The 21,051-nt window shown below is 41.6% G+C and overlaps 1 protein-coding gene across 1 annotated transcript in view; it reads right to left on the bottom strand.

Moving 5' to 3' along the window:
• LOC134652127 (THO complex subunit 1) overlaps positions 1-21,051 on the bottom strand; it is a 29,662-nt gene continuing 8,611 nt past the window's right edge. The window contains exons 6-10 of the mRNA XM_063507295.1: positions 15,296-15,381; positions 14,121-14,284; positions 12,514-12,615; positions 11,473-11,538; positions 1-325 (exon numbers count right to left, since the gene is read on the bottom strand). Coding sequence (XP_063363365.1) covers positions 14-325; positions 11,473-11,538; positions 12,514-12,615; positions 14,121-14,284; positions 15,296-15,381 — 730 coding nt within the window. The 3' untranslated portion in view covers positions 1-13. The remainder of the gene's footprint in view (positions 326-11,472; positions 11,539-12,513; positions 12,616-14,120; positions 14,285-15,295; positions 15,382-21,051) is intronic.

Raw genomic sequence — 21,051 nt, forward strand, 5'->3', positions numbered from 1 at the left:
ACTTATCAGCTTATCACTTAGCGTTCCTAAGCGCCTCGCACGCCTCGGCCATCCCGAGCCCCTCCATAATATACAGCAGGTTCTCAACCGACGCGTCCTCATCATCATCACACCACAACTGAAGCATATTCTTGGCTCTGAGCAGGTCCGTGGCGTTCTCCGTCTCGAAGTACTGTATCTCGTCGGGCTTAAAGCCGAGTTTGGCGGCGAGTTTCTTCCAGTCGCCCAGGGCGGGGCAGAGGGCGTCCATCTGTGCGGGGGTTAGCATGGTGACGCGCGTGCGGGCGGCCTTGTCGTCATACTCGTCGTTGGTCGAGTCGGGCACCTAGGGGAATAGATAGGTATAGTTTGTAGCTTTCTAATAGAGCCCGAAGGCTAATCCTATTGTCTATTGTTAAGTAAAACCGCTCGTGCCACGTGCCACAACCACCTGCATAAAAAATCGGTACTTCGGTTACTGAGTGCCGGCGAGTCGAACGCTACAGAACCAGTCTAAAATGTGTCATCGAGATGCGTAACAAAGGCGCGTTATCGGAAAGCGCACCTACACTGGTTTTTTGACCGTTGGACTAGCCCGCGCTCAGGTGCCAAATAGAATGATTAGGACCCTTTTTTGCAGGTAAGTAGCACGTGCGGTTTTACTGAACAATAGACAATAGGATACGCCTTCGGGCTCTACTAGAAAGCTACAAACTATACGTTACAAGGTGACGAAGTTCTGAGGTAACATATACAGCATGTGGCCTGTAACACGGGCGAATAATTAAAACGTAGATTCTACTCCTCAAACAATAAAACTTTTGTTCAACAACTTTTTCAAATTATGTAGTCTTAAGATTGTCCCTTTTTCAAACAAACTAAATAATATTTTCAATGTACTTTAAATTCCGTCTAATTGACATTGCCCGTCAGTCTTGTCACCGTACAGGCATAATCAATTTCGTAATACATTGCGTGTTCGAATAAATTTTAAAGTGTTTTAAAATCCAAACCATAAGTTATTTTTAAAAGTCGTTGAACAAACATTGTCTAGCTTGAGGAGTAGAACCTACGATTTAATTATTCGCCCGTGTTACAGGCCACATTATGTACCTACATATAAAAAAATAAAAAAACAGTCGAATTGATAACCTCATTTTTGAAGTCAGTTAAAATACATAAAAACATTATAAATACATACAACAGCCAAAGGCACTCTAAATTTAAACTATATGAAACAAATCACATCAGGACTGTTAAGCTAATATTCTTACTGTGGTATTCCACCTGTCCAATTTCTTTGTCTAATGTCATTGCGTCTCACTCTCTCATTAAACAAAATGTGAGATACGATACAGTTGTATTCCATCTGTCCTTTGTCCATTGTGTATTCAATTGAATACACAATGGACAGATAGAATACAACCCTTAGGGCCATTTGCACCATCTCACTAACCCGGGGTTAACCCAAGTCGTATGTATCCCATAGTCCCTAGCCGCACAGACGTCAAAACTTGCCAATACAAATGCAATTTAGATTTGTCAAAATAAGATTCAAATTAGAATGGAACGGGATATCTTTTTATAGGTCTCTGTCAGCCTAGCACATGATTGGCGCGACACACAGAACATTATTAAAGAGGTTAGAACGGCTATCGCGCGCAGTTAGTATCGGAACCGGTGTCGCCGCTCGTTCCTCTCCACATTTACTAACACTCGCGCAACGGTAGTAAAAACTTGTGTGCCTGGTGAATGGATACGCCTCCTTTAGACAGATTTGATGTCTGGCTTCTTAATCTGAACGTTATTGTGGCGCACAGAGATGCGATTTATTTGAAATACTTCTATTTAAAATGCAAATACAAAATGCAAAATACCTATTTTGTATTTTGCATTTAAATGCCTTTTAGTAAAAAACATTTTGTATTTTATTTGAAATACTTTTCGAGATGTATTTTGCATTTTTAATATTCATTTCAAAATGCAAAATACTTTGCGATTAAGTTTAGCCAACATTACCAGTCAAACAAAATGAAATGAACGAATGACGCTTGTATTGCCGAATTTGACCGATAGAGGCGCCTGCTAGCCATGCGCGCCCTTTTTAGGGTTCCGTACCCAAAGGGTAAAAACGGGACCCTATTACTAAGACTCCGCTGTCCGTCCGTCCGTCCGTCCGTCTGTCACCAGGCTGTATCTCACGAACCGTGATAGCTAGACAGTTGAAATTTTCACAGATGATGTATTTCTGTTGCCGCTATAACAACAAATACTAAAAACAGAATAAAATAAAGATTTAAGTGGGGCTCCCATACAACAAACGTGATTTTTGACCGAAGTTAAGCAACGTCGGGCGGGGACAGTACTTGGAAGGGTGACCGTTTTTTTGCTTGTTTTGCTCTATTTTTTGTTGATGGTGCGGAACCCTCCGTGCGCGAGTTCGACTCGCACTTGGCCGGTTTTTTTCTTCTTTGGTCAGAGTGCGCGCCTGCGCCTTATAGCCGTTTAGACTCGCGGCTCGGCTCGCGGCGCGTCTCGTGGCTCGCCTCGACACACTCGGCTTCGGCTTGTCAATTGGTTATAAACCTTATGCCGTGCCGTTAGTGTTTAAATTATATTAGCTCGACGAGCTTGCGAGCCACGAGACGGGTCGCGAGCCCACCGCTTACACTCGCGTCTCGTGGCGCGGCTCGCGGCTGTCTCGTGGCTCGCGCGAGAGTCTAAACTGGTTATTATGATCAAAATGTCATGCATAAGGTGCCATGTTATTAGACGTTTTTATTCGGCTCGGCATTGTGTCTCTATTTCTCATGATAAAAAAAAAAAAAAAAATAAATAAATAAATAAATAAATAAAAATATCCGAGATTTGGTCAAAAGGTATTTAGAAAAAGTATTTTGAAAATACCTATTTTGCATTTAGCATTTGAAATACAAAACGCAAAACTATTTGGTATTTTGCATTTGAAATAGTAAATCTGAAAAGTATTTTGCATTTTGTATTTAAACGCTTTTTTAAAACCATTTTGTACATCTCTGGTGGCGCAAAAGGCATGTTTACGTTTTTCGGTCAGCGCGGGCGAGTACTAGCATGCGAGCGTTTGCTCATAACCGGCGGCGACACATACCCTGCTCGCATCGCCATTCTACTTGTTCTGTGGCGCGACAGTATCTCGCCGCGAGATAGACTACCCGTCTTTTTCTACCTGTATTAATTAAAGAAGGACGGGTAGTCTATCTCGCGGCGAGATACTGTCGCGCCAATCACGTGCTAGCCCGGCTGGGCAGCTAGAGGATAAGTCAATATTAAGAGCCCATCAACGTGCACACTAGCGCCACTGCTAAATAATCGTGATTATTTCAATTTAACGAAAAATATTTAAAAAAGGGGACCACTATGTACTGTATCTTCTATTAAAGTACCTTTTGAATACATCAAACTAGTTTTCCTACACGTCGACTGCAATGCTTGAATTAAGACTTCGTATACCAAAGTGAAATTGCATACTTTTTTCACTATGGGACCCCAACTCAACTATAATATTCATTTCGATACAGTTTAGTCAACTATAATGAAATTGACCAATCGAAAGCGCGGAGCATGTACCAGGGCCTCATGAGTTACGAGACGGTGTCGTTGATCAACCGGCCGGGGGCGCGGGGCGCGGGGGCCGGGTCGCGTACGAGTATGAAGGTATCGCGGCTGCTCGCGCATCTTAGCTGTATACTTTTGGTTTTTTTACCTACATATATGATTCTTCTATTAGTTTTAAGTATTTTTTTTGATGACTCGTAGAAAAAGTATTGTATACAATAGTGATATAATCAAGCTTTTCAATCTCGTACCTTACTCGTCTGAAAAGCTCTCCATTATATCACGATTGTATAAAATACTATTCTGTTGCTGGATTCGTCAATCTATAACCTCAAAACAAAAACGGCCGTTTTAACTTTGGACGCATAGATTGACGAATCCAGCAATATGGGGTGACGTCACGGACGGTAACACACACAGTCACGCTCGCGGTACTTCATTAGATTAAATTAGTAATCGTGATAATTACCTGCATCCGCTGTCATCGGTGTGTGTATCTGTGTTGTCCTAAGCTTTGTGAGTGTGCGCGATCCGCGCGCGCTTGTTATAGTGCAATAAAATTGATAGCGACTGTTTACTATGTGACTTTTTGTGTGTGGTGGGTAGACCGGTGCTAATTTAGGAAATACAAACAGTTTATTCACAAATTAACTTTCATACTTTTTCTAAATACAATTTGGTACTACGACGGCATACACTTACAAACTTTTAAAAACATTAGCGCAGTCCGAACATTATCATTTTATATAAATTTTATAGACACTGTTTTAATATTAGCGCCATCTAGTGGCTTCCGTTCGAACTTTTCAGCTCCTTGCAGTTATAATCCATAGCGAGCAAAATGGTTGTCTGCGCCGCGGCTTGTGGTAAACCACTTGGTGCGACAGGTGTCGCTAAGTGTGGCTGCGGCCTGTCTTACCATAAAGCTTGTGTGGGCATGGGTCAAAATGCGCGCGTCGCGAGTGCATGGGCGTGCCCGGCGTGCAAAGCGACGACCCCTCGGCGTGACAACTCCGACAATACGCCGGTAAAGCCGAGTGGGGCCGGCGAGGACGATGCGCCGTTGGATCAGCAGCCCGACGTCGCTGAACAGCTGCGGTTGCTTCGTGCGGACTTTGGCTCTGTGCGTGACGAAGTTGCGGGCCTGCGCCAAGAGGTGGCGCGCTTCAACGATCTCCTTGGTGGTCTCACTGGCCGTCTGGATGTCCTGGAGGAGAAAGTCAGGCGCTTGGAGGAGCGGCCGGTGGAACCCGCCGACAGCGAGCAAGAAGACAGATCGCCGTCAGGAGCAACGGTGGAGTTGCAGCAGACAGTGGCGCGCCTTCAGCTGGAGCTGAACGACCGCGACCAGGACGCGTTGCTCTCAGACCTCGACATTGGCCACGTTCCGGAGACGAAGGGCGAGAACGTTGTCCACACGATCACCGTCCTGGCGGCCCAGTTAGGTGTCCCCTTGGAGCAGCGTGACGTTGTGTTCGCCGAGCGAGTCGGCGCGGTGGACCGGGGCGGGGAAGGGGCCGACAGTGAGGCCGGAGGCCGGCCGCGTCGCGTCGTCGTTAGGCTGGCGCGGCGACAGTTGCGGGACGAACTGCTGCAGGCCGCCCGGGTGCGGCGAAATTTCACCTTCGCAGATGACAACCTGCCGGGCCCCCCGCGTCGGGTCTTTGTCAACGAGCGACTCACACGCACGAACCGCCTGTTGTTTCACAAACTTCGTGAGTTGTGTAGGCAACATCAGTGGAGGTTCTCGTGGACAAGGCGAGGCAGAATCTATGCCCGACAAGGAGAAGGAAAGTCGGCTTACTCCATTCGCTCTGAAGCTGACTTAGTACGTGTTTTTGGCACCAGCTCCGTTTGAGGTCTGGGCGGCCGTGTGTAGTTTTGCTTTTCTTAGCTTAAGGTTTTTTTATCTCGTATTATATTATTGTTGGTATATGAATATGGGAAAAAAGTCGTTTATAATCTGCAGCATATGTTATATAATATGTCAATCTGGTACTGGTATTATTAGTTCTGTCAGCGTAGTGTCAACTGTAGGGTGGTCTGGTATATATATCTGTTATTATAGTAAATAAAACACTAAGAATTGGTTTGTACAATGCGGGTTCTCTTGGCACAAATCACGACAATTTTATAGCGGCTGCTGTTCGGCAAGATGTTGATGTGCTGGCGATCAATGAATCATGGTTAAGGGCTGGTGAAGAAGGGCGGGCACCGACACTTCCGGGATACAGTTTCCGGCATATCCCAAGGCCGCAGGGCGACCGATCCCGCGGTGGAGGCGTAGGATTTTATATCAAGCGACATCTCAAGGCTCGGACCTGGCCTCATCCGGTTGACCCGTTGCATAAACTGGTGGAGCAGATGTGGATCACTTTTGCTCTCAACGGAAGGAAGCTAGCAATTGGTACGGCATACCGTCCACCTTGGATGGATCTTCAATTGTTTTTGGATGCTGTAAGTGACTCAATTAGTTCAATGCGTAGTTACGACAACTTAGTATTACTAGGTGATTTTAATATAAATCTATTGAATAGCACCGACACAAAAACTACTCAATTTAATATTTTTTTAACTTGCTTTGGTTTAACACAATTAGTGTCTCAGCCTACGCATTTCACTGACACCAGCCAAACGCTGATCGATGTTGTCTGTACGGACATGCAGGCCAATACTACAGCAATTGATCATGTGGGTTCCCTGTATGGTCATTGCCTTGTTGTCTGTAATTTCAATGTCAAGCGTGAGAAACTAAAGCCTTACCACGTTACCTATAGGCCTTTTAAAAATATCTGCGACAAAGATCTAGATGTGGACTTGCGGAGTGTGAGGTGGGACTTGATAACAAACCTTGGAAATGTCAATGACATGGTAACAGCCTTTAATCAACATGTTCTTAATCTGTTTGATTTACATGCCCCTCTTAAGACATCCTTGATTAAAGCTCAATCACACCCTTGGATTACTGACACCGTCAAATTGATGATGAGGCTGCGTGACAGTGCTGCAGCGGATTATCACAAAAACCAGAGCGAAGTCAAAAAGAATTACTACAAAGACCTAAAGTCTATTGTAAATAAAGCTCTGTATTTTGAAAAGGTAGCATATTTCAAGCATAATATTAATAATAAAATTAAAGAACCCAAAACTTTATGGAAAAACTTAAAAGATACCGTGTTGCCTAAAAAGAATAATGAATTACCTAATATATTTAATAATCCCGATACCTTGAACAAGCACTTCCTAGACCTACCAGGAACTTCAGGTGTCACTATATCACAGCTTACCTATTTTGAATTTCATAAGTTCAATGACTCTGTTTTCCACCTAGATACTGTTAGTTCTTATCAAATAATGAAAGTAATTAAATGTTTAAAATCGAATGCTGAGGGTACTGACGGGATAAATCTAAACATGCTTACTCTAACTTTTCCATACACAATTGATTTCATTACAAGCCTAATAAATACCTCCATTCTTACATCCACCTTTCCAGATATCTGGAAGTTAGCACTCGTGAATCCCTTGCCTAAAGTATCGAACCCATCCATGCTTAAAGACCTTAGGCCTATAAGTATACTACCTTGTCTATCTAAAATAATGGAAAAAGTTGTATGCTCACAGCTAACCACCTACTTAGAAAGCAACAATATTCTACCGGATGTCCAATCAGGTTTTCGAAAGGGACGTAGCACTGTGACTGCCTTACTCGATGTCTCTGATAATATTTTGGCTGCTCAAGACAAAGGTATGTGCACTATTTTAGTCCTCCTCGACTTTTCAAGGGCTTTTGATTGTCTGAATATAAATTTGCTTCTATCCAAATTGAGTTATTATGGTTTTGATCAAAAAACTGTGAAGTGGTTTGAAAGTTATTTGCGTGATCGATCACAAATTGTGAAAGTGTGTTGCAGTGATGGTTCTTCACTTTTATCTGAAAAGGCTGAATTAACAAGAGGAGTTCCTCAGGGATCGGTGCTCGGTCCACTCCTGTTCATATTATACTCCGCAGATATAAGGTCCCACATCACGCATTGCAAATACCACATATATGCAGATGACATACAAGTGTATATATCATGTAAGCCGGCCGACATTGAAAGTGCTATAGAAAAATTAAACCATGATCTCACCACTATAGCATCATGGGCTACAGAAAACTGCCTGCTGCTTAACCCAAATAAAACTAAATACCTTGTTTTTGGCAGCAGGCAACAACTGGCTGGTGTCAGTATATCAGCGGATGTTATGTTAATGAACACACCGGTTGAGAGAGTGTATGAGGCGCGTAATTTAGGTCTCATAATGGATTGTGGACTACGTTATGAGAAGCATATCTCTGAAGCCATTAGGAGTTGTTTTTACAAGCTTAAGGTTTTATATAAAATTCGGCCATATTTAAGCGAAAACCTGCGATGTGAACTAGCTGAATCACTTGTCCTATCAAAATTAAATTATGTGGATGTAGTGTTTGGGCCTAGACTTCTTGCTAAAACAAAGAGACTCATTCAACGTGTTCAAAATGCCTGTGCTCGCTTCTGTTTCAATATCCCGTTGAGAGCCCACGTGACTCCGTTTCTGAATAGTCATATGATCCTCAAAATGCAACACCGTCGTAAACTTCATCTGGCCTGTTTGCTCTTTGGTGTGCTGAAGTATAGAACGCCCCCATATCTCTTCAATAAGCTATCTTGTATTAAACTCCGCGAACGCCGTAACTGTGGGATTCAATTGTTGACGCCGCGCCATGCCACAGCAGCTTTTCGTGGTAGTTTCAGCTACGCCGCGTCGAAGGTTTGGAATAATATACCTCCGCCATTGAGAAACCTGCAAAGTATTCATAGTTTTAAGTCAAAGCTTAAACAGTATTTATTTAATCACCAACTTAACCAGGAAGCCTACAGACTTGATACGAGCTGCCTGTAGTTTGTAAGTACTTTTACTTATGCTTACCACAAGTGTTTTGTTCCTTCAGCCTGGCAAGAGTTCATTATTCCTGATACGCCATACTTAGTAGAGTATTATTATGTTAGTATTCGTTTACCTACAAATCCTACGATGCTGTCTTGTTAAACTAATCTTATAAAATTGATTTCATGAACGCTCGATATTCAATACGTCATTGTCGATATTGGTCTGGTCTGTCATTTTTTTTTTTAGTTAGTGTAGCCACCGTTGGCGCTAGCTGCATATGCAGCTGTAATGTACATCCAAGGTATGGTTGGACCAGATCAATACAGTGTTGCGAGTCGATGCTTGTTTTAATGTTGTTTTATATGTATAAATTAGTCTTAATTTAATTTAATATAGTCGTTATGTTGTATCTTCCTTCTGTGTAACTTTTATTTTACTATTTGTTCACTTTACGTTATTTGATGTCTTTTTCTTCTTGTCTGTTACCCTCCGTGATTCTTCTCACTTGATGGTCTCATCGGAAGATCAGCGCTGGAAGCCACCAGCAACATGCTGAGATGAGGCCATTTCGTGGCACTTTAATCTTATTTTGTGTTTCTTTTATATTATGTATTGTCTGTGCTTACGAATAAATTATATTCTATTCTATTCTATTCTATTCTATTCAATATAGAAACTAGTTTGATGTATTCAAAAGGTACTTTAATACAAGATACATTCGTAGCGGCCCCCTTTTTTAACCGACTTCCAAATCTAAAAGGAGGAGGTTATCAATTCGGTTGTGTTTTTTTTTATTTTTTTTATCTTTTTTTATGTTTGTTACTCCATATCTCCGTCATTACTGGACCGATTTTGAAATTTTTTTTTGATTGTATGTATATGCATACAGATTGGTCCCGTTTTTGTCAAAACCCAGTTCTGATGATGGGATCCATGAGGAATCGAGGGAACTCCTCAAATCTTAAAGGCATACATATAGTGATTTTTGTGTTTTTATCAACAAATCAAGCATATACATTTAAAAAAGTGACATTTGATGAAGTGGAACTGCTGATGATGATCAGAACGGAACTCTTCAACGACGCATAGTACACGTTTGACGATTTGTCCTCTTCGTTATGTTTGTTAAGCAAGTTAAGTTTTTAAGCCACATTTTTGTCAAGCTCGAGTTCTAATGATGGGATCCATGAGGAATCGAGGGAACTCCTCAAATCTTAAAGGCATGCATATAGAGATTTTTGTATTTTCATCAAAAAATTAAGCATTTTCATTAAAAACTGTCGCATTTGATGCAGTGGAACTGCTGATGATGATCATAACGGAACTCTTCAACGACGCATAGCTCGCATTTGGCGATTTGTCCTTTTCGTTATGTTTGTTAAGCAAGTTAGGTTTTTAGGCACATTTATGTCAATCTCAAGTCCTGAACATGGGATCCATGAGGAATAGAGGGAACTCCTCAAATCTTAAAGGCATACGTATTACGTATAGAATTTTATATATTTTCATCAGAAAATCAAGCATTTACATTACAAACTGTGGCATTTGATGAAGCGGAACTGCTGATGATGATCAGAACAGAACTCTTCAACGACGCATAGTACACGTTTTGTGATTCTGAATTTCGATTTTGACTTGGACTGGGCCCCGGACTCCGGACTCGGACCCGTACTCGGACTCGGACCCGTACTCGGACCTTGATCCGGAAAACCACTATGATACCTAAACTAAACAAACCACTATGATTACCATAAAATGTATACATATTACCAAATAAAGTATAAGCGCCGTTAAGTGGGTCCAGGCTAGTAGTTAGAGAAGTCGGTTTTTTTCTATTAAAGATTATTAATATATTTCGTTAAATTGAAATAATCACGATTATTTAGCAGTGGCGCTAGTGTGCTCGTTGATGGGCTCTTAAGCAATATTACAAAGCCTAGTCTCACCTATGGAAAATAACCGGAAAAGCACCCGTACAGGATATCCAGACGCGGAAATGTCATTGGATTGGGCATATCCTCAGGAAACATGGCCGCCCTAAATCTACTTGGCGCCGTTCTGTGGAGCAAGAGGTGTATTGGGGATGGGGGAGGGGGGTACCCAAGCTGAGTAAGTGGAGTAAGTGGAGTAAGGGGAGTAAGTGGGAGGAAAAGATTCGAGCCCTACACCCCAGCAGGGGGTAACAACATGGAAAGAAGAGAACAGAAGACAATAGTAGTTTGTGTTACAAGGGATCAAAATGATATATTTCCGTCAAGGGCGTACATTGAATCCTGAATGAAGCGATGGATTCTAAAGTAGAATCCTGAGCGTAATGAGGGATTCAAGTGTTAACGCCCAAGACGAAATAATTTTGATACCGTGTGACATATTGGCAAGGTGCGAAGTCGGTGGAGGGGGAAGTGGCGCTGATCGTCACAAACACAGGTAATCTTATGGAATGGCCGCCATTAGTACTAGCGGCAGCCGCTTGAACTAATTTTACTCCATAAGATTTAACGTAGAAAGTCTGCCAAAATGAGGGCAGCACCATTCGTGCACCTAGCGAATACTGCTTTTCACATCAACTATGAGGAAAATAAAAAAAATGCTAGTATTGACACAATCTGATACTTAAACAGATTATTTAAGCTATATAAATAATGTGCAAAAAAAATTAAAAATAGTGTGCTAGAACAGAAAAGTTGTACTTTGATCCCTCCTAGCAGGGAGGAAAAGTGCAACTTTGATCCCTCCTAGCAGGGCATTTGACTGTCCTCTAACCAGATACCAAGGGCACGTTGAAGATCTGACCACCTTAACAGTAGAAGCGGTACAGTACTTAAAAACTGTAAATCTCTGAAGTAGAGTAACACAAAAAGCCATACGAAAAAAAAAAAAAAAAAAAAAAAAAAAAAAAAAAAAAAAAAAAAAAAAAAAAAAGCAGAAAAAGCTCTTTTCCGAATAGGTGGTGTGAAAAGACATAAGATGTGGTGAGAGGCTCACCTGCTCCATATCGTTATTGTCCTCTTCCTTGATGACCACCTCCTCCATCTGCTCCTCACCAGCCTCCTCAGCGGGCTCCTGAGGAGAAACCAAACGGACCACTTAGGACACATCTACACTATGTCTAATTTCATTAAACTTTACGGGACTGAATTAGTTAATTTTAATAACAAAACTTCCGTGAGACACAGACATCACTACATACAATGATTTATAAGCGGCCGATTCCCTGACACTGCGGGGTTGCGTAATGCATCGCAATCATAATGTGTTTTTTTGTGTTTAGTTATATTTTTATAATATGTATGCTAGTTTTTAAGGTATTTATGTATGGGCCACTAGTTGCCTGAAATAAACGATTTCATTCATTCATAACTCAAGATAGGTTATAGACGTCCCAAAATTGAAGCGCTTACCTTGTGACAAATTGGACAAGTTTCCTTTAGTCGCGGCTGGAGGACAAGCGAGAAATGTGCACGTGCTCGCGTTAGCTCGCGCACACCGAAAGAGAAAGAGACGAGCTTATGTTTAACAACAAGTGTGACAAAGATGGTTGGAATGAGAAAATTAATCAAAAATAACAGATTTCTTCGTAGGCACAGAAATGAACATGGAAGTATTTTTTGTGGTCCTCAAGTATGAGTATAACCTATGTATGGTTATATAATATCATTGTCTACATAGTAAAACAAAGTCACTTCCCGCTGTCTGTATGTATGCTTAGATCATTAAAAATACGCAACGGATTTTGATGAGTTTTTTTAAATAGATAGTGATTCAAGAGGAAGGTTTTTGTACAATTTAACTCACATTTATAGACGGGTCTAACGCGAAATTTATTCAATTACCTTTATTTATCGACGTTACAATTTACAATTACGTTACGTTACGTTTGTACAATTTGTGAACCCGTGCGAAGCCTCGCGTATTAAAAAAATGAATTAGTTAAATTAAGATTTATCCTTTTCTTACAAATACATAAGTCAAAATGACAGATAAAGACAAACGATTCATAGCTAATTCAGGCTTGTAACAAATAACGCCATATATCTGTACCTGTTTGAGTTCCTGCTTGATGGCGCTAGCGGCGTCCCCGTTGCTACTGGACTCTGCTAAGGCGGCGTCCCGCGTCACACGTTTCACCTGCAAATTAAAATATAGTTGAATGTTTGTTACAATCGTGGTGTGCAGTAGGGTTAAAGCAAAGATATATGTAATTACGTATAAGGTAAGTAAAGTCTAAGGAAAAAACGTGTCTAGAAAAAGTTATTCTCGAATAGATGGCGCCACACCTTTGCTGGTCTATACTCGGGTAGATGGCGTTGGCAAAACCGTTTGATATTTAACAGTTTTAACTATATGAAAGAACATGGGTCAAAGTCATATGGTGTTCTAAAAATAAAAAAAAATATATATATAAAATCATTTATAATTATTAGTTTTAATCGTGTGTCGATAGATGGCAGTAAATTTACTGTGTCTACAAAATTTGCTATGGCAATAACCCTCTATACTATCGATTATCTTTGGTAAAAGTAACAAACTATCTTAAAGTAGGCCTAGCACATGATTGGCGCGACAGTATCGAGCGGCGAGATAGACTACCCGTCCCTCTTTTATTAACATAGTTAGAAAAAGACGGGTAGCCTATCTCGCCGCGAGATACTGACGCGCCAATCATGTGCCAGCCCGGCTGATATGAAAGAATATTACTCGACATGATCACATCTCACCATGTCGGCCAGGTAGTCGGGCAGGCGGCCGATGGGCGTGTTGGTGTGTATGAAGAAGTGCGGCGAGCGGCGCGCCAGCAGGCGCAGCGCGCGCCAGCCCCACGCGCCGTCCGCGGGCCGGCGCGCGCCCGGCCCGGGCTCCAGCGCGGTCGCCATGTAACTGTCTGTATGATCACATCTCACCATGTCGGCCAGGTAGTCGGGCAGGCGGCCGATGGGCGTGTTGGTGTGTATGAAGAAGTGCGGCGAGCGGCGCGCCAGCAGGCGCAGCGCGCGCCAGCCCCACGCGCCGTCCGCGGGCCGGCGCGCGCCCGGCCCGGGCTCCAGCGCGGTCGCCATGTAACTGTCTGTATGATCACATCTCACCATGTCGGCCAGGTAGTCGGGCAGGCGGCCGATGGGCGTGTTGGTGTGTATGAAGAAGTGCGGCGAGCGGCGCGCCAGCAGGCGCAGCGCGCGCCAGCCCCACGCGCCGTCCGCGGGCCGGCGCGCGCCCGGCCCGGGCTCCAGCGCGGTCGCCATGTAACTGTCTGTATGATCACATCTCACCATGTCGGCCAGGTAGTCGGGCAGGCGGCCGATGGGCGTGTTGGTGTGTATGAAGAAGTGCGGCGAGCGGCGCGCCAGCAGGCGCAGCGCGCGCCAGCCCCACGCGCCGTCCGCGGGCCGGCGCGCGCCCGGCCCGGGCTCCAGCGCGGTCGCCATGTAACTGTCTGTATGATCACATCTCACCATGTCGGCCAGGTAGTCGGGCAGGCGGCCGATGGGCGTGTTGGTGTGTATGAAGAAGTGCGGCGAGCGGCGCGCCAGCAGGCGCAGCGCGCGCCAGCCCCACGCGCCGTCCGCGGGCCGGCGCGCGCCCGGCCCGGGCTCCAGCGCGGTCGCCATGTAACTGTCTGTATGATCACATCTCACCATGTCGGCCAGGTAGTCGGGCAGGCGGCCGATGGGCGTGTTGGTGTGTATGAAGAAGTGCGGCGAGCGGCGCGCCAGCAGGCGCAGCGCGCGCCAGCCCCACGCGCCGTCCGCGGGCCGGCGCGCGCCCGGCCCGGGCTCCAGCGCGGTCGCCATGTAACTGTCTGTATGACGAATAACGATGGCGTTAGAAAAAAAACCGGCCAAGTGCGAGTCGGACTCGCGCACGGAGGGTTCCGCACCATCAACAAAAAATAGAGCAAAACAAGCAAAAAACGGTCACCCATCCAAGTACTGACCCCGCCCGACGTTGCTTAACTTCGGTCAAAAATCACGTTTGTTGTATGGGAGCCCCACTTACACTGGGAGCTTATCTTATCTTAAATCTTTATTTTATTCTGTTTTTAGTATTTGTTGTTATAGCGGCAACAGAAATACATCATCTGTGAAAATTTCAACTGTCTAGCTATCACGGTTCGTGAGATACAGCCTGGTGACAGACGGACGGACGGACGGACAGCGGAGTCTTAGTAATAAGGTCCCGTTTTTACCCTTTGGGTACGGAACCCTAAAAAACCGGTCAAATGCGAGTCGGACTCACCCACCGAGGGTTCCGTACGATTTTGTTACAAATTTAGAGTTTTCAGATTTTTCCCTGTACTTGCCAAATTGTCGAAATTTACGTTTTTTACGATATTAAACGACCGTATCTTTTTTTACGTTAACTTAAAATGTTGGGGAGGCCTTTGCCCAGCAGTGGAACACTCTAGCTAGGCTCATATAAATAAAACTTAAAAATTTGTATTTTTCACAGCTTCTAGGGACTCCGCCATTTCATGATTTACCTAAGATTTGCCCGGCACCCTAAGAAACACCTCTTGGCGAATCATCGTAAAGTAGTTAGATGATGAATGATGATGATGTCGACAACGTGCTGTTCTAATGAATCTGTTTTGGACTTGAGCGGCGGCGGCGGCGGCTACGTTCGAACCGTATATTAATTGGCAAAAAAAAAAACTTATGTTGAAGGATTTTTGGTTATGAGCGTATAACACGGAACTCTATAAACAAGAATGTTGTTCATGGTTTTTATTTCTATCTCCTTACAGACAAATGAAAATGGCGTTTGCCTGGGTAGCTTGTAGTTCGTGGGCGCTAGAAGATTAGAAACTTACGTAGTGAAGGCATGAAGTCCCGTTCTTTAGTACGACACGCGGAGAGATTGTCCGGGCACAGGTTCCACAGCTTCGTCAGTTCATTGCTGGGAACAAAAACAAACCACCTTTAATAATCAACGACGTTTAAGCAACAGAATATAGTGTAGTTTTAGTACAGGGGAAAATACCAAAATGTTGACTATTTAGGTACAGTCAGCAGCAATAGTTGCTATGCGGGCGAGGTGTTCAAAATAATCTTGACGCGACTTTATTGTTAAGAGAATAAGAGCGTGTCAAGGTAATTATGAACACCTCGCCCGCTTAGCAACTTCTGCTACTGACTGTATGCCCAATTTCTTTTTACAATAGAAGACTTAAGCGCTTTGTTGTTTTATGCGTTGCGTTTGCGGCACACCTTAATCTAATGACCATAAATTGTTTTACGCGGTAAACGGAGCGGTAAGCGTATTGTCATTTTTCATACATTCCGTTGATCGCATACGTTCAACGCTGCGTTTGTCGCATAAAACAACCGCCCGCTTTAATGGTTCCCAAGGCAGTTTTCTAGTGAGCGTCAGGATGACAGGACCATGATGGCTATTTATAACGAGTGTTACTCCAAGATTTAGTACCTATTTAGTACTATTTGGTACCTGACATCAAATATTTAGTACCTCAATAGAAATCGAGAAATATTGAAAATAAAGTGGCCAGCCATTCTGACGTCAGGTTGACAGGACCAAGTCCAGTTCCCCTATTTGTAGGCGTTACATCGAATCCGTCTTTTGACAAAGATTTAGTACCTATTTAGTACTTTTCATAATTATTCTTCTTATTCATTGATATAGTATAAAGAACTGGATACCCAATCAGCCGCCAAAAATGGCCCCACAAAAGTGATGTCAAAACAGATCATGCATTACTTTTTCGTTTAGTCTTGTTTGAAACGCTCAAATGTGAAGTTGTCAACAATTACGAAATGTGCCGTTAAAATATGTAAAAATAACAACGAAAAAACAAGGAAAAAGGATGGAATGTTTTTCTTTCGGTTAGTTCTTTGGATAGCATTACATAATTTATGTAATCTGGTGGTAATTTTATGGTTTTGAATAAATTAATTTGTTAGTACCAAAGAAGGGATGTCAAGGAACAAAATTCTATTGAGTCGATGTGAGGTCAATATTTTTTTATATTTTTATATGGAATTCATAAGAAATAATATTATGTTTAAATTGAAGATTTCCAAGAAAACCTATGCGACGTGCAAAGTGGACTGCTATTTAATTATAGCAAGAGATGGGGGTGATGCAGTTTTAAACAAGGCAAAACGGCACTTGTGTGTTTGGCCCATTTCCCTGTTTCCGACATATACACCACCAATAAGAGCTTATATCGACTAACTGTAAATGCTAAACCTGTCGGAACACAATGACAACCACAGGATTTTTTTTTATAAAGTATAGGTAGACTTTATAAAAAAAATCCAATCAGTATCTAAATGTCCCCGTGCACCCGTGCTATGAGTAAATGTAGATCTTAAATACACAGTTATTTAATAAGTAGAATTTATTTCAAGGAAATTAGTATTTAAAGACGTATACTTACGAATTAAAAATTTAATTTGTTTGAATTAGAACCACGAATTAATTTTATTTGAGCTCCCGATTAAATTAAATTTGTTTTATTTATTACTTCAATTTTAATATTTTCCTGTACAGTAATACATATTAAAGTGTACCAAAGTGACTCCATTCGTTCATTATTCTCGTTTGACGTTGTTTGACGTAAATACGTTACGTTTAGTGCCATCGGACTAAATTTTTTAACAGTGTTGGTACTTATGTTTGCAAATTTGACACTTAATGCTTACGACATTAAGCTCTTTTCTGTACGAAACATTTATCTTGACTCATAATTTACGTAAGCGTTTTTATCATCAATGCAAATGGTGCGAAACGTCATTGGGATCCACATTTCTTGACGTTTTTGTTCTGCTTTGTGTGTCTATTTCTTTTATATTAAGTCAGTGTTCTTATTTAATATCGACTTAACGTAAAAAAGTTACAGCTAGAATAAACTTTGTATGTGCACAGTGGTGCAGCCAGTCAATGTGAACCGGGCCTAAAAGTTTGTTCAAAAGGTAATATTTTTGACTAAAACATTTACTTTACGTTATTTGGCCAATCCCAAATGAACCACGAGCGTAGTAAGTGGTTTGAAAGTGGAATCTTGAGCATTGAGAGGATTTCAATGCATGAGGTTTAAACAATGTTTCTACCGAGTGACACACTACATTTTTGACCACACCAACTTGAGGGAAATACTCACTTAAAATTGAAAATCATCACTTAAAGTCAATTTGTAACGTTCCACGGAAAAAGGTACCTTATGAGGGTTTCTAGTTTCGGAGATATTAAATGTTATGTAAAAAGTTGAAGTAATGCTATTTTTTTTTATTCATTTAATTTCTTAGATTAGATTATTTATAATATGAATATAAAAGTAAAATATCAAAACACTTACAAAACAATAAAAAATACATATGAACACATTATAAAAAACCTAACCTAGGGTGCCGCCGGCAGCGGGGCAAGACCCAAGCTACCGGTGGTCAGGGCCGCAGAGAGAGGAACCGGCGGACTATCCGCGCCGTGTCCAAGATCACCATCTTCTGCATCTAGCCCTTGATCCAACCACCTAGCGAGTCTCTCAAGATGTTGGTCGAGACTCTTCGCTATTACGAGGGCTGTTTGATAAGTACCCGTTTATGAAAAAAATAATCAGTTGTTTTTGTTTATATGCATTTATTTTTCTTCATAGTCTCCTTTTAACTCTATACACTTGTTCCACCTATATTCAAGCTTCAATAAACAATCCAAAAAGTATGATTTCGGAAAGTCATTAAAATAGGCCTCTGTGGCGGCAATGACTTCGTCATTTGATCCAAATCGCTTACCACCGAGCCATTTTTTCAGGTTGGGAAACAAAAATAAATCGCATGGGGTCAAATCTGGAGAATACGGGGGGTAAGGCAATAGGGCGTAGCGTAATTGTGTTAATTTAGCCATCACAACTCTAGACGAATGAGCTGGTGCGTTGTCGTGATGAGACAGTACTTTTTTATTTTTTAAATGGGGTCGTTTGTCCTTCAACCCAGCGTCAAATTCATCCAATAAATTGGCATAGTACTGCCCTGTTATCGTTTTCCCCTTTTCTAAGAACTCAATATGTATAATACCCTGCGAATCCCAAAAAACGGTCGCCATGACCTTTCCAGCCGATGGAACGATTTTTGCTATCTTTCGCGCAGGTTCACCCGGTAAAATCCACTGCTTCGACTGCCCTTTCATTTCCGGGGGGTAGTGGTGACCCACGTTTCGTCTACGGTCACGAAACGACGCAGAAACTCCTTCGGGTTACGTTTGAACACGGCCAAACACTGCTCCGAAGTAGTCAGTCGGTTCCGTTTTTGCTCCTCCGTGAGTAAACGCGGCACCCACCTCGCCGATACTGTCTTCATACCCAATTTTTCTTCTAATATGTTTTGTACCCGCTCGATTGGAACATTTACAGCATCAACGATTTCTCGAAGTTCAATTCGGCGGTCGGCTAAAACGATATTTTCAATTTTCTTAACCATATCGTCTGTAGTCACCTCAATTGGGCGGCCTGGGCGATCCTCATCAAAGACGGTTGTTCTCCCCCGCTTAAACTCGTTAAACCAGTATCTGACGGTTGTCATAGAAGGAGCACATTCATGGTAAACCGCTTGCATTCTTACTTTTATTTCATCACATGTTTTTCCTTCCAAAAACAAGAATCTAATTACAGACCGATACTGCTCTTTCTCTATTTTCACAATTTTAAGTTCACGCTTTCACTGAATCGCTGTCAAATGAGAAAAAAACAAAAGAATGCTGTTTTTTTTTAAATTTTCCCACCTCTGAAAAATGGCTTAAAACGATTGTATACATATTTTCGGCCCGTGATATTAATACATTTGGAAAACGGGTACTTATCAAACAGCCCTCGTAGACCGTTCGCTGAAACAACTATGATCGTCGAATCAACATCCCACATTTTATTATTATTATGTGATCTAAAACCTTAATGCTTAACGTTTGTTTACATATTTTTATTTTTGTTATAAGTAAGTTATAAGCCTAGTAAGGTCTTCTTAAAGTTTAGTAGAAAAGGTAGCTTATGGAGGAGTGACTAAAAATTCCAAAAATACCTAGGCAATGCGGGAAAAGAAGTTTAGTAAAGAACTGTATTAGCATTCTGAAAAACTAATTTGATAATTTCAGTGCTGGTCGGGGGGCCTAGCCAATACCTATTAGGTATAACCGTACATCGGACCTACATTACAAATCCATGTAGCCTGCTATTATATCAAAGTTACTCTCGTCAAGTCTTTCTTGACTAGAATAATCTCCATTTGGTGCAATAAATCTGCCATTGCTTTGCTGAAAAATGCCAACATCCGAGGCATTGCTATAGGTCATTCAACCTCAAAGCCGCTTGTCTTCAATGGCAACCAAAATATATTATTGATAAGAAATAGACGATATATACTATCTTAACCCCAAAATAAGATTAGTTTATCTTAACTGTTCCATCATGCCTCATCATGTAACTTAACCACTGGTACTTACCTTTTCTTTACATACAAATTATTGATATTTTTTAAGATTATTATGACGAGGAGCTAATTAAATTTGAAGTAGTTTAATGTAAATTAATATTTTCAATTCATAAAAAATAAACATCAATGTAATTGATGTTTTGTAGTGATGTAGTATTAAATTTATTTTCATAAGGTAGGTACCTTTTCTTAAATGTATATGTTTCTTTTCGCAAATACCGTTATTGTTATGTAAGTTTAAAGTGGCACTTATGCCACCTATGCTTATTGAACCTCTTAAGGTTCAATATAGTATTTAGTTGCGAGTTTAGGATTTATTTCATTTGTATGATATAATTTCTTTCATATGTGCTCAGAAAAATTGATTGTGGGTAAAATTTTAGTAAAAAATATTCAATTTTGTGATTTTTCATGAAAGTGAGTGAGAGAGTGCACCGCACCGCGACCGTTTAATGGAAATCCGTGGTCTCTGCCTACCCCTCCGGGAAATAGGCGTGATTATATGTATGTATGTAATAAATTCGAGTTATTTCCTCATGTTGGCTGGTAAATTTGACTTCTAGTGATAATTTTCAATTTTAAGTGAGTATTTCCCTTAAGTTGGTGTGGTCAAAAATGTAGTGTGTCACTCGGTAGAAACATTGTTTAAACCTCATGCCTTGAAATCCTCGCAATGCACAAGATTCCACTTTCAAACCACTCACTACGCTCGTGGTTCATTTTGGAATGGCCAAGACAGTGTAAAGTAAATGTTGTAGTCAAAAATATTACCTTTTGAACAAACTTTTAGGCCCGGTTCACATTGACTGGCTGCACCACTGTGCACATACAAAGTTTATTCTAGCTGTAACTTTTTTACGTTAATTCGATATTAAATAAGAAGAATAATTATGAAAAGTACTAAATAGGTACTAAATCTTTGTCAAAAGACGGATTCGATGTAACGCCTACAAATAGGGGAACTGGACTTGGTCCTGTCAACCTGACGTCAGAATGGCTGGCCACTTTATTTTCAATATTTCTCGATTTCTATTGAGGTACTAAATATTTGATGTCAGGTACCAAATAGTACTAAATAGGTACTAAATCTTGGAGTAACACTCGTTATAAATAGCCATCATGGTCCTGT

This window comes from Cydia amplana, chromosome 11, assembly GCF_948474715.1.
Source record: "Cydia amplana chromosome 11, ilCydAmpl1.1, whole genome shotgun sequence".
NCBI classification, from domain to species: Eukaryota; Metazoa; Arthropoda; class Insecta; order Lepidoptera; family Tortricidae; genus Cydia; species Cydia amplana.